Below are 16,997 nucleotides of genomic sequence, written 5' to 3'. Positions count from 1 at the left end.
TTTGACCTTCATGACAGCTGTGAGGGGGATGCATTTTTTTATTACTCATTCGTTTACATTACATAAAGCCTTAAAGTTCTGCGTAATTAAGGGCCCCCTAAGCTCCGCCCACATCCCGCCTCTTTGCCCATTTTCTGTTATCCGGGAGTGACACGCGACGACGCGCTCGCAAGATGGCGACGCCCAGCTCGCCTCTACTTTACTCTTCAGAACGGCTTATCGGAATCCTATGGGTGACGTCACGGACACTACGTCCATATTTTTTTACAGTCTATGGAATGAACACAGGGCTGTCTAAGGGCTTGACGTTAATCTTTAGGGATTTACTTTCCTGCATGGACAAATAAAACATTAAAATAACTAGAAACGCAAGAATGATTGAGATTTTTTATTTATTTAATTTTTAATAACTAAGCGGCTGCTTAAGGCCCCTTTGGCCACCAGGGGGGCCCCAAGAGCACTTGAAATGATTTCTTGCTGCTGCTACATGTTACTTTATGTTTGAAATCGCAAAATGGCCTTAAACAATTACTAAATACACTGCAAAATGTTACAGTTTCTAATATATGCATGGATTGATTCTGACTGCGCAAGCTCGCGGTGCCATCGGCTGGACTATAGCTTGTTCATCAGGGTTCAAAGTCCACAGTGCGAGTAAAAAAAGTCTCTTATGCTCATCAAGGCTGCATTTATTTGATCAAAAATACAGTGAAAACAGTTTCAATTGCAATTTAAAATGTTTTCTGTTTTCTATGAGAAATTGTATGATATATAGGCCTATATGATATTCATATGTGATATGAATATCAAGTAAATTGTAATGTTTTCCAGTAGGGGTGTGCATTGGCACTGCCTTCACGATTCGATTCGATTACGATTCACCAGGTAACGATTCGATTCAATTCGATTCTACGATGCATTGTGATGCATCAAAATTCTACTGCACACAAAGCAAATTTTTCATCAGTCATGAGGCAATACAAGCAGATATTAAACAACAGATTGTATTGGCTGCTATGTGTCTCCTGTATCTTTGACATAAAAGTTATTAAATTAAATAAAATGTAATTAAATAAAATTAAATAAAATGCAATTAACCCTTAAATGCATGACTGTTTCACCAAACATTCTTACATATTCGGGTCGTTAGCGACCTGGATCTATATTTAACATGGATAGACCTCGACCTGTCGTGATAATATATAAAACTCCTGATTTTAGAGTAACAGCTACAGAAGAATAAAATAAAACCTATTTCGTTACCTTTTGGAGCTTGGAACGATTCAGTTTGAGCAGATGTTTAATACCATCATCATATGACCTCGTCAGAGTTTACCAGTAGATTCAGCATCTGCGTCATATTCGCGATCTCCAGCATATTCTCCAAACTCATTTTCAACGTCTTCAAAATCAATATTTTGATCACTGACAGCTTCTTGACCACATCCATCATCAAGAGACAGTGACACTAACATATGATTGTGTTTAGTACTTGCTCTCTGAAGTAAATCACTAACCCATTTCAAGTTTTGCAGATTATAATTATTGTTTCGTTTTCTGTCAGAGGTAACTATGAGTGAAACGTCACTTCACCATTGGGTATCAGACATTGCCACCTTGTGGAATAAAGGTGAATTGCACATAATCGATTATGGCACTTTGCCGCATCGATGCTGAATCGTTCATGCCCCGCATCGCGATGCATCGCCGAATCGATTATTGTTGACACCCCTATTTTCCAGTCTTCAGTGTCACATGATCTTGCTCAAACTATTCTCATGATGTTTTGCTGCTCAAGAAATTTTTTTTTTTATCATATTGAAAACAGTTGTGTAAACATCTTTTTTTTATGATTCTTTGAAAGCTTTCTATTTTAGATAAATGCTGTTCTTTTGAACTTTCTATTCATCAAAGAAAATTGTGAGCATATTTAGCATAAGAGACTTCTTAAAAAAAAAAAAATTATATACAGTACAGATTGTTTCAAAGCATCCTCACAATAAAAATAATAAAGGATCAATTATGAAACTAATTCGATTCAGAAGCTCTGCAGAAAGCAATAATGTCATTATTCTATTCAAGTTTTGTTCTTATTTGATAGTATCAGTCTTCTATCAGTTTAGAAGACAATTATTTTGTAATATTATTAATTCGACTACACAGTTTGGCATTGCTTTGACCATGTGCAGATATTTCGATTTAATGGACGGAATAAGCTTGTATATACGAGACAACAGAAAGACGTATATGGAAGCAGTGATTGTCTAATGATGTTTGCCCTGCCGTTGTTTTCGGTTCATCAGTTCCTCACTCACCCAAACCTTACATTTATTGTGTTGTCAGGTCGACAGCAGTTCAGTCACCGCCCTCTTCCCGTTCCTTCCGGGATCTTTTAGTAGAGGAGGAACTGCGAGGAAAACCCGCTCCGGTTTCCCCAGTGAAGGCCAGGAGTCCGGTGGCTACTGCAGGACCGCCAATGTGTGCCAAAAGAGTGAGCTTTAAATGTGCCGAGAGCAGCGACCTGGATAAACCAGCGGGGTGAGGAACAGATCGTTCAATGCACAATATACATTCACTAAATGTTTGATGCACATGATGAAACTGGAAACCGTTTCACAAAGTCCAAGGATGCTTTTACACTGGCAGTTTGGTTTGAAACGGGGCATGGTTCAGAAAAAAAACGGTTGAAGTGAAAGATGTCAGTGCACCATGGTAGGAGGTCTTGAGTTCAGATGTACTGGAACTGTGGCGTGATTCACAAGAAAGCAATTGCGACTCGGGTGCGCACTTCAGGAAATACAGTACCCTGTGCATTCATTATCTGAGGATGATGTCATTAGTTAAAGGTGGTCACAATTTATCGGGGATACGAGCGAGAGTGAGCATGCAGTCAATCAATCAACTTTATTTATATAGCGCTTTTACAATGACGATTGTTTCAAAGCAGCTTCACAGTGTTAAACGGGACAATATTGCAATAAAATTAGATTTGGCTGTACAGTCGTTCTGGAGAAAACAGTGATGTTATCAGCTCATTTTAATTGATCATAGAGCGACAATGTTGGCAGATCAGTATTATAGTTCATAGAATTAAATAAGACCTAATTAATTAATTTTATTTGTATATTTAGTTAAATAACTTGGATCATAATTTTATTTTTCCTAACTGAGCAAGCCAAGCCAAAGGCGACAGTGGCGAGGAACCAAAACTCCATCAGGGCATGATGGAGAAAAATAAACCTTGGGGGAAACCAGACTCAGTCTGTATGATTATTATTCTCAGTGCAGTCACTCAGTCTCAGTCATTGCAATTAAATAACTCTCAATCAGTTGTCTCCTCAAAAGAGTCTGTTTGCCAGCAGCCGAAAGCCTGCCTTTATGCATATACAGTAGACACAAGGTCGTTTTACTCAACTGTGTATATTAGCGTGAATTTAATAATTAAACAGTAAATTGACCCATGTTAATTTTTCAATCATGCACTATGCACATTTATAATGAGGTAAGATGAATGCAAATGCACTGGGTTTAGAATCACATGAGTGAACCCAGACCAAATAAAAATAATTAAAAAAACCAGCATTTCAGGCAGTGATGGTGCAGCAATGTGCAGTATTTTATTATTGTATTAAAATCATGTAAACGTATTCTAGCAGTAAAATATTTTTAATATTCGCATGACCCGAATTGCTTGTGCACACTATTATTGGAAAGGCGGATGACAAACATTTAAAATAAATGAGAAAAAGCTGCATTTCTAGACACTCACTAGTTTTTGGATCTGTGTGTGTGTGTGTGTGTGTGTGTGTGTGTGTGTGTGTGTGTGTGTGTGTGTGTGTGTGTGTGAGTGAGAGCAGGTATTATTCTTGTTGATTTGTATGTTCCATTAGAGGGCGCTGTAATGCTTCTATATAACAAGGTCTGTGAGAGAACCGTCTCATGTGACTGAGCTGCTGTAGTCAGTGGCGACTGAAGCCACATGTTACTGTACATCTATTGACATTTACTGCTGTGATTCTAGGCTGATATGGTTTCTTTTGTACTGTTTTCTCAAAGGAGTAATGGGGTCTTCTGGGACCTGCAGCAGGTGAAATCATTAAAGATAGATTCAAGTGACCAAACACTGTATAAATGAGTAGCAATGAAAACATTAAATGGATGATAACTGCATGATGCATTGTGTGCAAAAACATCACATTTAAATTTTTAGATTTTTCCCCAACCTAGGGGGAATGTGTTCAAATTTTCATCTGGAAATCACTGAAATGGAAACCAGAGTGACCGTATCTTGGCACTAGTTGCTTTGTCGTGGTGGCGTCTGGTTTGTACACTGTGCTTATAATGCAAACCCAGTGTCGTCTGAAGTTCAGATGATTCAGATTGTCATTTTGTTATTTTAACCCTCCTAATGCATTAAAAATGGTACACACCTTTTGCATTCCCGAGTCTACTTAGACCAGGTGGAATGCAAGCTTATAAACAGTAATAACTTCATATTTTTCAACTAAAACTGAATTGTATCTAATCAGGAACTTCTCATTAATGAGTGAATGTTTTGCATGGCACCATGATTTTACCATGTTATTAATTTATGTACCACCTTTTTATAAAAGGCACAATATGTAAGATTTTTGGATTAAAATATCCCAAAACCACTAGAAAAGAGCTATATATTTTGTTGACTTGTGTACTTGCATTATCCCAAATATCCAGAGAAATAAGCGATAGCCGACCTCTAGGGGTTAACCAGGACACGGATCTTGTGTGTGCGTCACCAATTAATGACATCGTACCTGTGTTACCCTTGATCTCTGTGGATACCATGGAATCAGCAAATGTGCTTTAAATATATTGTGTGTTTTTATTAGACCTGTGAGCAGCTATTCACTATTCATCGACAGAAAACAAATCATTGTTATATAGCTCAGCACAGTTAGTCGTAAGCCTTTTTTCACACTGGATTAGTATTATCTGGGGACCTCTAATCATTTGTAATAATTACGGAGGTTGTTTGTGATCTTAAAGTGTTAGTTCACCCAAAAATGAAATTGATGTCATTAATGACTCACCCTAATGTCGTTCCACACCCGTAAGACCTCCGTTCATCTTCAGAACACAGTTTAAGATTTTTTATATGTATTCATTATTATTTTTATTTTTTTTCTGTTTCTTTATTGATATAGTTGTATAATTATAACTTGAGTTATTTTAATTTCAGAATTATGGTGCATGCGCGTGTCGGTATAGAAAAATGTCAAATGCGTTTTACAGAAGTAATTTGAGACAGATCTAACTAATAGATGTTTTGTTTGTATTTAGCATACACTTATCCAACGCATCTTAGCAACTGAGGAATAGAGGAAGCAATACAGGAAGGTGAAAATCACAAAAAGTGCCTGAAATACTATGTTTTGGACATTGCTTGGGGAATTTAAGGATGGACCTAGTTGGATGGTGAAGTCATGTTGTAGAGTCGAGGGAAGACGAGAAGCTCAGTCTTTGCCAGGTTCAGCTGCAGCCTGCAGGTGATGTTCTTTCATCCATGCCAAGATGTCCGTCAGACAGCTTGAGATTCGTGCTGCTACTGTGGGATCATCTATTTAGTTTAAATGGTTACATCTTACATTTGTTTTCAACCACCTCGAGAAAAATTGTGTATTTTGCCGGTCTTAACACTCTTAAAAATATTATCTTTACACTAAAAGCTATGGAATAAAAACAATAAGTGATGTAGTCTTTCCGGGTCAGAACAGACCCGAATGCAACAGGAGAGAGTGGACGTCTGTGTATATACGACGCACAAGCAGCTCTTGTGTTTTCTGGGCTGCTCTGCTCTCCAGGACGTCTCCTTCAGCATGTGTCAGCCCTGATCTGACCTGAGCCTGCAGATGTGTGACTGTGACCAGGCGTCTCTCTGTCTCTCGCTCACGTCAGCTGCGCGCTGGGCTCGTGTTTATGACTCCAGCGCTCGAGCACCGGTCTGAATATTTATCAGCAGCGCTCCACTGGCCGTCTGGGATTGTAATCTATATTGATAAGGGCAAACTTTGTCACAAACACTCTCATCCCTGGGGCTCGACGTCATCTGTGTTCACGAGCTTGCGATGAGAAGGTAGTGGCCGGTTGGACAGGCTGTAGGAAATCAGTAGGGCTGTGCAATATATCGAAATTATTGAAATAATATCGCAAATGTACATATCACAATATGCAAATCGCAACGGCACGCAATATCTGAATTAGAGGTCGACCGATAGTGGATTTTACCGATACCGATAACTAGGTTGGACCTCGCTTGCCGATAACCGATTAATCGACCGATAGTTTTTAAAAAGATACTAGATTAAAATATAACAATAATACATAAAATAACAGGTAAAAAAGCAGTGCTGAACTTTATTACAAGAAATTTTAAGAAGTACCGAACCATGAAAATGTGTTAAATTTCATATGTAAATATTAAAATGAGTTCTGACAGAAAAAAAATACTACAGAAAATAAATAAAACATTAAAATATTACAAATAAATGTTTCTTTAGCTATAACCTAGAAACATGTATGTAAATGTCAATTAACAGACTGCAAATCCCATTTGTTAACAAGGATGTATTTATTTAGCTAGCTTACATGAACTAAATGCATTATGTAATGTACATTTTACAGCATGTATTAATATTCGAGCAATACAATTCTTCATGTTAGTTCATAGTGCATAAAAAAGGTTAACAGATAAAACTAACAATGAATAATACTTCTACAGCATTTATTAACCTTACTTAATGTTACAAATTGAATATTATTGTATTATATTAAATGTTATCATTTCATATAAATCCACACATTTCGGTTTTTTAGAACACAACGGTTTTCTTATCAAAATAACAACATATGTATTAACGTCTAATGCGTTTATATTTCTGGTGGATGCATGATACAGTTTCTCACATCAATAAAAGTTTCTCAGTTACATCGTTTTAAATGCTTGAGGTAACCGTTGCTGCTAATGTTAGCGTCCTGTCAGCCTCGACGACAAAGTACATATACTGCTGTTCTTCCCCTGCTAAAGCATCTAGTCAACAAATCAATTACTTTATAATGATTTGGCAACATGTACTGAAGTGTTCTGTATTCATACCGTTTCTCTGTTGGTGTTTTAAACACGCATCAGATGTGTCAGCGCGCTCTGTGAAGCGCAGCCTCACGTGTCCTCACGTGTTAATGTAAACAATCAGAGATAGTTTTTCATTTGGCCTCTAGAGGTCGCTCTCGCGCTATATAATACCAGCAGACAGTTCTCAGAGCTCTCGTAGGCTACTGTATAATGACAGCAGCCTTCTCAGCCGCTCCCGCAACGGACGCAAACCGGAAAAACTATCGGTATTGATTTTTGTCGCTAACCGATCAGCTGTTCCACCAATCAGCTATCGGTGCCGATTAATCAGCAAATCCGATGAATCGGTCGACCTCTAATCTGAATGATTTTAATAGGCTACTACAACATTGTGAAAAGTGTACGTTTTAGGTCGATGCACACAGCAAGTCACTTGTTAAGTGAACAATATCAGTTGGGGAAAGAAACCAAATGCGTGTCAATAGGATCCGTGCATTAGCTTTTAAAGTGACAGACAACAGAAGAACGAGAAAATCACTGTGCTATCGCATTTTTCTTCATTATTGCACAGCCCTAGAAATCTGTGTGTCGCTGTTCTCGGGTGGAAAGCGATTGATTTACCTTTATTGTTTTAGTGTTGTGTAAGTTACAAAAGTAAATAATTACTGTACTTATTACTCTCTCTAAAAAGTATTGGATTGCCTAGTACTTTCTACATTTTTTAGAAAACTGCTTTTTTAACTTCTTTCAAATTAATAATATAAAGTTGCATAATTTATTCTCAAACTGAGTGAAGTATCTAAAGAGGGACAGAACCATACATTTTATCTTTAGATGTAAAGTTTTAATGTGAAATCCACCGATGAATTAAATACTATAGAACAACTCAATATAAAACCGTTACATCAGACAGTAACAGAAAAAGTAATTAAATTACTTTAATTACTTAGAGTTGCACCCAACACTGGTTATTGTTATTAATCCATTTATTTGTGAAATTTAATATAAAATATTTTTTTATTATTTTGTTTTATTTACATTCTTCCACCGATGTCGACAGAACTGTGTGTGTGTGTGTGTTTGTGTATTGTGTATATTTATATACACATACATACATACATACATACATAATGTGTTTGTGCGTGTATGTGTATATATATATATATATGTGTGTGTATACACACGCACTCACACACATTATGTATGTGTGTGTGTGTGTATATGTATTCCATTGAAGCAATGGGAGAAAGTCAACTTTTTGCATTGACCCGTCCCCTCTTGTGTTCGTTTTCTTCTTCCCATCAGCCCTTGGGTGCTGAGAGCAGTTGGGAGCCCTCCGTCCACTTCTACATTTGCCTCCATTGTGGAGGAGGAGAGAAAACAAGAAGCCGCACTTATCCGCAGCCGTGAGAAGCCGCTAGCGCTCATACAGGTAACCAGATTCTGCATTATGTGTGTGACTGGATGGTGATTTTTAGACTCAACTCTTTCCCCAGCATTGATAAAATTTACGTCATGTATTAGTTAACTGACTGAAATTTACGTCATTTATTAGTTAACTACTGGAAATTTCAGGCTTTCCTGTAAGAAAACAACATAAGTGGCTTAAAAACCAAACTACTACTTTCTGCTTTCAAACATTTCAACTTGTTGAATGATAATGAATACATGAGTACACGTGACGGAAATGTTCCTTTTGCTTTTTTTACACCGTTTGATGTTGTATTTTTAAATTTGTGCTGTCAATCGATTAAAAAAAACAACTAATTAATTGCAATTTTTTTATTAATTAATCAGGATTTATAACAGAGTTTTTAATATTTTTATATTGCATTTATTTTACAGTTACTCTTCAAATGAATGTAGAAACAACTTGGACAGTATTTTTAAAATATTTGTTTAATGGCATCTTTTTCTGAATGAAGGCCAGTATCACTGATACTGATGTCTCTATGAAACAGATTATTATTATTATTATTATTATTATTATTATTATTATTATTATTATTATTATTATTATTATTATTATTATTATTATTATTTTTAAACATTAATGATAGACTTTAAACATTACAGTATGACTGAAAGCTATCAATTTCAGCATTTATTATGGTCCGTTTATTGTGTTAATATTTTTAATAGGTTGAACTGGGCATGCATTAACGCGCTTATTTTGAGAGCACTAAATTAAATCTAAACTTTAGTTAAAATTTATCAAATTTGACACTGTTGTGTGACAGTAAAGACTTTACTTTGTTACTAAAAAATTAATGCTGTTCTTTTAAACTTTCTAAAGAGTCCTGAGAAACATACATAGCGGTTTCTACAAACATATTAATCAGCACAACTGTTTTCAACAGAGATAATAATCAGAAATGTTTCTTGAGCAGCAAATCATCATCAGAAAGATTTCTTTCAGAAGGATCATGTGACACTGACGACTGGAGAAATGATGCTGGAAATACCGCTTTGATCACAGGAATAAATTACATTTTACAATATAAAACATTAATTCACAATATTACTGTTTTTACTGTATTTTTGATTAGATAAATGTAGACTTCTTTCAGAAACATTAAAACAATATAATCACCCCAATCATTTAAAAGGTAGTAAACGTTTCTGAGAACTTTGCAAATGTGTATTACACTAGACTTTTAAAATATTTTTGTCATTGACCCTTATATTGCTTTCTTTTACTGTAGATTGAAGAACGAGCCATTCAGGACCTGCTAGTCCATTACCAGGCCGTTAATAACCCAGAGGAGCTGATACTGGTGGAAAGATCACCTCAAGGCCCAATCGCCATTCCCACCTGGAACAAACGCTGACACACACGCTCACACTCACACACACGTTCATGCTCACGCTTTTAGGCAGTATTAAGGTGCATCTGTTCTGTTTTACAATGCACTTTTGTTTTCTTAGGCCGCTTGCTTTTTCCTTCTGTCTGCTTTTTTCATTCATTTAGCTTTTAGTTTTCTCATAAGTAAAGACTGGAATGTGAAGTGTAATCTATTGTTCTTAGCTCTGAAGAGTCGCCACATGTGCCAAAGGATGTTTGTGTTTCCTCTTCTTATTTTTTTATGATCCTGTGGTGCAGTGATATTCATCTCACAGGTAGTGCGTGTGTGTGTGTGTGTGTTCCTTATGGAGGCCAGGAACATGCACATAAAACTCACCCATTGCTACAAGCTGAAGAAAATCCAATCAGTCGTGCAATAAAGACTTTATTAGGTTGCTCACAAGGGCTGTTTGAAGCAGCTGGTTTAAAAGAAACGTGTGCACGGCGAAAGGAGCTGAGATTTACAAATATGCGCTTTATATTTAGTTTCCTCATGAAATCCACAGACATGACCTTCTCATTTGAGCCTGGGTGTAATGATAGCTTTTTGTTTAAGTCATATCAGAATATGATTGGTACTATAGTTATAGTTACTATATAAAATATTCATTCTTTGTCATTTTTGCTTAATGTTAAATGAAGATATTTGCAGTGGCATGCAATAAAGAGCTGAATGTGGGCATCAGTGATTGTTGTTTTATGTCTTCATGCATCACTAAATATATATAGTGAATTGTTCATCCTAAAATGATCAGTGTCCAGATCTCCTTTAATGTAGGTCTAATAAATAGCCTTACAATTGTTACATATTAATCCTGGATAGGAGAAAGTATCTTAACATAACGCATTACTACATGAACTTACTATAGCAATAATAGTAAAAAAAATGCATACTTACAAGTAACGGTTACACTTTATTTTAAGGTGTCTTTGTTACAGTGTAATACATTAGGTTCTGAGTACTAGTATGTAACTGCATGTGCACTTACTATAGGTTTAGTTGCATGTTATTATGCATAATTTATAGTTATTACTTTAGTAACTACTTAAAAAATAAAAAAACGGTAACACTTTATTTTAAGGGTCCAGAATAATGCATTAGTTATTAAAGCTTAAATAAACTGGTAATTAATTATCTTGTTCAAATGAAACCTTAGTTAAGCATGCACACAATAGTAATTAATAACTTAACGTATTGTAAGGACATATTAGCCATTATTTACAAATTATTAAACATTTGTAACAAACAAAAATAGCCTAGTAATTAATGATTAACTTAAATATTACTCAAATAGGATAAAACTTTCACTTTAGAACAGGGGGTAAATTGTCTTTATTAGTACTGTATTAATGGCAGTTTAGCCTTAATTATTGGCTTATTCTGGTCCATAAACTTAAATATCCCTCAAGTGCCATAATTAATGAGGATAAAAATTACACTTTAGAATAGGGAGTCAAATTGTCTTTATTACACTTTTAGCAATGTATAACCCCAAAACCAGCAGTTATTTAATATAATTACTAGATTATTATTCAGTTAACCTAAGGGAATGCCACAGAAATATAATTACATCACTAAACAAAAATACAAATCTGGCTCCAAAAAAGTTATAAAATAAAAATAATACATTTAAAAAGGAATAAAGATAATAAAAAAGGAATGCAATAATTTACAAATCTCATAAACTTATTTTATTCACAATATAATATAGATACCATATCAAATGTTGAAAGTGAGACATTTTGAAATGTCATGCCAAATATTGACTCATTTTGGATTTCATGAGAGCTACACATTCCAAAAAAGTTGGGACAATAAGAGACCGGCAAAGATAAATGTACATACAAGGAACAGCTGGAGGACCAATTTGCAACTTATTAGGTCAATTGGCAACATGACTGGGTATAAAAAGAGCCTCGAGTGGCAGTGTCTCTCAGAAGACAAGCTGGGCAGAGGATCACCAATTCCCCCAATGCTGCTGAAAAATAGTGGAGCAATATCAGGAAGGAGTTTCTCAGAGAACAATTGCAAAGAGTTTGACGTTATCAGCGGAAAACGCCCATGATCTTCGGGCCCTTAGACGGCACATACAGGAATGCTACTGTAATGAAAATCACAACATGAGCTCAGGCATAGGCGCCGATTTATGTTTTCCTCCGTGGGTGCTCATGGGCGCACGTGCCCTTTAAAAAAAAGACATAAAAAAGGTAGTTAAACATTTTTTGCATTTCAGAACCTTAGGAAATGGGCAGCGGCCGACACGAACACACACACCTATTTAATTAAAAATAAAGCCGTAAAGTAGCATATCTTTCAAATCCGGACAGCGCCACTTCTCACAAATACAGACAGGTTTGGAGATGAAAAGTTTAACTGAGACGTAACCGCGATCAGCTTCGTGGGAAATTAAAAATCAATGTCACACAAGTCCACACAGTAAAATAGGTGGATAGGATATTGGAGCAGGTGACTGACAGAAACACATAGCACCAACTTCAATGTTTAATTTTAAATGAATGTAGCCTACTAGCAGTCTGGCACACATGGGTGCTCGGTATTTTCCGTGGGTGCTCGAGCCCCGGAGCACACACGGTATCGGCGCCTATGGGCTCAGGAATACTTCCAGAAAAATTGTTGGTGAACACAGTCTACCGTGCTATTTGGAAAACTAGGACGCCATGTCATCTGGACTAAAGAGGACAAGGGACAACCCAAATTGTTATCAGCACTCAGATCAGAAGCTGCATCTCTGATGGTATGGGGTTCATGAGTGTGTGTGGCATGGGCAGCTTACACATCTGGAAAAGCACCATCAATGCTGAAAGGTATATCCAAGTTCTAGAACAACATATGCTCCCATCCAGACTGTATTGACTGCACTATTCACAATGACCGCCATTCCTCAGAGTGCTTTATTGTTCTTCAATCGTTTACAAGCAATATAATGGGAACACTGCCAAACGGCGCCCTCTGGTGGTTACTGTTACAATTGTCAGTATCAGTACATCTCCCTTTTTTATAACTATAACTTAAATTAGGTCTGTCAACCTTAATAGCACTTACTCATAATAACATAAAAACAAGTAGGTTCAACACAATCTTGCAGCGTGTTTCTAGCATTAGCTGCACAAAACTTTGTTGCATATAACTGTGAAAATACTCACTAAATACTAAGTAAACATTTATTTCAAACCAACTTAGCACAATTCATCAGTCGTACGATGTGGTCTTCCCCGACCCATCTCAGTGGAAGGTGAGTTTTCTGTGATACTTTCAGTGACAGCTGTAGAGCTTGATGAGTTTTTTTCTACTCGTGTTTGCTCAGTTAGTCCATCATAGATAACTACATCTGTACTCTCAATACAGGTGTCTGGCACTTTCAGAAGATGACGGCGATTTCTTCGCAGCGTGTTACCGTACTCAGTAAGTACCTCGTAGGATCTTGGTGTTGTCTCTTTGATGACCTTCACTACAGGTCCCCATTTTCCTTCACATCTGACACGTACCGTATCCTTTTGTTCCAGTGGACATAAATGCTTGGCATTCCTGTCATAGGTTCTGCTTTGGCTATTTTTCTTTGAATACTGTCCATGTCTCTTTTGAAGCAGGTGCTCTGCTGAGGGTAGCCGTGTTCTCAGCTTCCTGTTCATGAAAATTTCACCTGGAGACCGTCCACATTCAAGAGGGGATGCTCTGTAGTTTAGCAGTGCTAAATAAGGATCCTCTCCAGTCTCAGCAGCTTTCTTCAGCAGCCGCTTCACTATCTGCACTCTTTTTTCAGCCAAGCCGTTTGGCAGTGTTCTCATTATATTGCTTGTAAACGATTGAAGAACAAAAAAGCACTCTGAGGAATGGCGGTCTGTGTGAATAGTGCAGTCAATACACAGACGTCGTCTCTTTCAGGGAAGACCTTGCATTTTCCAACATGACAATGCCAGACCACATGCTGCATCAATTACAACATCATGTCTGCGTAGAAGAAGGATCCGGATACTGAAATGATCAGCCTGCAGTCCAGATCTTTCACCCATAGAAAACATTTGGTGCATCATAAAGAGGAAGATGCGACAAAGAAGAGCTTAGACAGTTGAGCAACTAGAAGTCTGTATTAGACAAGAGTGGGACAACATTCCTATTTCTAAACTTGAGCAACTTGTCTCCTCAGTCCCCAGATGTTTGCAGACTGTTAATGCAGACAGATAAGTTAATTAATGCTTATCTGATTTTTCTGGACCCTTAAAATAAAGTGTTACCAAATAAAAAGTAAAATAAAGCATTACCCACGTAACTAACCCTAACCGTAACTAGTACATAAATAGTTCATTAATATTGCTCAGTACTTATTTGAGTAAGTTCAATGTAACTATACATCACCTTAAAATAAAGTGTAACCAAATATTAACCCTTAAAGGAGCACTATGCAACTTTCCGTCCACTGGAGGGCGCCTATTCTAAACAAAGGCGTATTTTGATGACGCCAAGTGTGAACGCAGTATCTTGGGACATGTGGTCTTCACCTCACAGCCGGTGGAAAATAGGACTCGGGCAGAAATCATGTTCATGGATGCGGTTATTAATGTTACTGTAGTGTAAAGCAGAGTAGGACCGAGTGTTGAGGAGCTGAGCACGGCCGCTGGAGCGATTGTTACGCAAACACACGGCTCGCGAGCACCGGGACTTTTATTATGACGGGACGGGACACAATCGCCGGGCTCTCGCACTTCCGCGTTTACGGTCATGAGTATAAGGTAAAGCAGCTCTGTTTATCATATTAGATACATTTAAGTGTGTTTAAAATGATGTTATGACGTTCCTCTGTGCGTTCACTCGGCGCTGCTGTGACATGTTCACACTGCTAAGAGTAAAGCTCTTCTGCCGAATAAAACCGAGGGTAACGCAGATATGACGCAATTGACTGGCGGGTCATTGGTTAAAATAGCAATTTTCTTTACAATTTACAAATAGTTGGAAACATTTGGGATATTGCAAGTACTCAACTGAACAAAATATATAACACTGGCCTAGTGGTTTTTGGATATTTTACTGCAAAAATACTACATAGTGCACCTTAATCAGCTCATTCTAGCATAACTTCTGTGGCTTGGCAAAGGTAAGGTCTATATAATATTATATTATTTAGTACCTAATTTTATTTTTTTTATTTTATTTTTTTTATGCACTGATTCAGACCATCGAGTGTGTCAACCCTGAACCTCAAATTTGCTATGAATGACCCTTGCCCTTGAATTATTTATTTCCTTTTATTTTCTTTAAGGGTCTAAGAAACCAATATGCTGAACACTATTGTATTTATTTACTGTTTTGCTGATTATTCTTTTTCTGCTCTAAAAGTCCATCAAATAAAATAAGTATTGAACACATCACCATTTTTCTCAGTAAATATATTTCTAAAGGTGCTATATTGACAAAATTTTTACCAGATGTTTCTAACAACCCATGCAACCCACACATGTAAACATTTACATTTATGCATTTGGCAGACGCTTTTATCCAAAGCGACTTACATTACATTCAATTTACATTTTGTCAATTCTTGCTCTCCCTGGGAATCGAACCCATGACCTTAGCGTTGCTAGCACCAGCACCACGCTCTACTGGTTGAGCTACAGGAAAGCAAGGAAAAGAAATCAAAGAAATCAATCCTCAGATGTCCGTAAATTAAGTTATGTTTATTAATGTTAAATTACACAAGGAAAAAGTATTGAACACGCTTGAAACGTAATAAATACTGAACTGAAACGTAGTTAATACTTCGTAAAAAAGCCTTTGTTGGTAATGACAGCTTCAAGACACCTGTAATGCCACGTGACAAAGTAAAGACACGTGTTGCGTGCATTACTGAGGTGTGTTTTTGGCCATTTCTTCCACACAAAGAGTCTTCAAATACTGAAGTTTCCATGGGCCTCTTCTATGAACTCTTATCTTTAGTTCTTTCCATAGATTTTCAATTGGATTTAAGTCATCTGGAATTTGCTAAAAGGCACCTGAAGGACTCTCTGACCACGAGAAACAAAATTATTTGGTCTGATTAAACGCTTTGGCTTAAATAGCAAGCATCAAGTCTAGAAGAAATCTGTCTACGGGACAAATCTGTGAATGTCCTTGAGTGGCCCAGCCAGAGCCCAGACTTGAACCCGATTGAGCATCTCTGGAGAGATCTGAAAATGGCTGTGCATCAACGCTCCTCATCCAACCTGATGGAGCTTAAGAGGTCCTGCAAAGAAGAATGGGAGAAATTGTCCAAAAAAAGGGGTGTGCCAAGCTTGAGTATGAAGGATCATTCTCAAAAAGACTTGATGCTGTAATTGGTGCCAAAGGTGTTTCAAAGGTTTGTAGAATTAAAGAAAAAAAATATGATTTTGATCTAACATAACAAAATGTGGAAAAAGTGAAACGCTGGGAATACTTTCCAGACGCACTGTATTTAGTGATTTAGTTTGAAAAACGTATTTAGTGATTTAGTTTGAATAAGTTATTATGAGTCAATAATGCGTTGTAAAGACACAAGTGTACATGATAAAATGGTCTGACGTCTTTGATTTTGACTACCAGCATTACAGTTAAAGAAGTCACAATTAGAAGTCTTGTATATTAGTGACAAGACATTGTTGGTCCAGACCTCCCACTTTCTCTCTATTCTTCACATAGCCTACACCTGTTATTGTAAGCATGCATTATTGCGTGACTTATGATTGAATTAACTATCACTTTGCATTTAAAACAGCGCATCATTTTATGCTACGCATTAAATAAAGAATTAGCATAGGCCTATCTTCTTATGTACAGGACAGATAGTAATTGTAAAATATTTAATAAAAGTTCAGGTGCTTGATATAGCCGATGTGTTCTTTTTTTCTGTCAAAATAACAGAAAACATTTTTATTTTTCCATCTGTTTTTAAAAGTAAATGAGTGAAAAAATTGTAGTCAGTCAATCCTCCGTTCCCAATTAAAAAATTTATCCATCATGACCATGTCAAGGTTTTCATACAGTGGTGAACATTTTTATAGAGGAGCATATAG

General features: G+C 36.8%; 1 protein-coding gene across 2 annotated transcripts in view; it reads left to right on the top strand.

The window, feature by feature from the left end:
- Positions 1 to 10,638, top strand: part of ibtk (inhibitor of Bruton agammaglobulinemia tyrosine kinase) — a 48,802-nt gene extending 38,164 nt beyond the window's left edge. For both annotated transcript variants that reach the window (XM_067449316.1, XM_067449315.1), the window contains 3 exons: positions 2,344 to 2,538; positions 8,414 to 8,540; positions 9,814 to 10,638. In XM_067449316.1, coding sequence (XP_067305417.1) covers positions 2,344 to 2,538; positions 8,414 to 8,540; positions 9,814 to 9,939 — 448 coding nt within the window. In that variant the 3' untranslated portion in view covers positions 9,940 to 10,638. The remainder of the gene's footprint in view (positions 1 to 2,343; positions 2,539 to 8,413; positions 8,541 to 9,813) is intronic.
- Positions 10,639 to 16,997: the final 6,359 nt, after the last annotated feature.

The sequence above is a fragment of the Pseudorasbora parva genome, chromosome 7, assembly GCF_024679245.1.
Source record: "Pseudorasbora parva isolate DD20220531a chromosome 7, ASM2467924v1, whole genome shotgun sequence".
Taxonomy (NCBI): Eukaryota; Metazoa; Chordata; class Actinopteri; order Cypriniformes; family Gobionidae; genus Pseudorasbora; species Pseudorasbora parva.
This window is presented reverse-complemented; position numbering and strand designations above follow the sequence as displayed.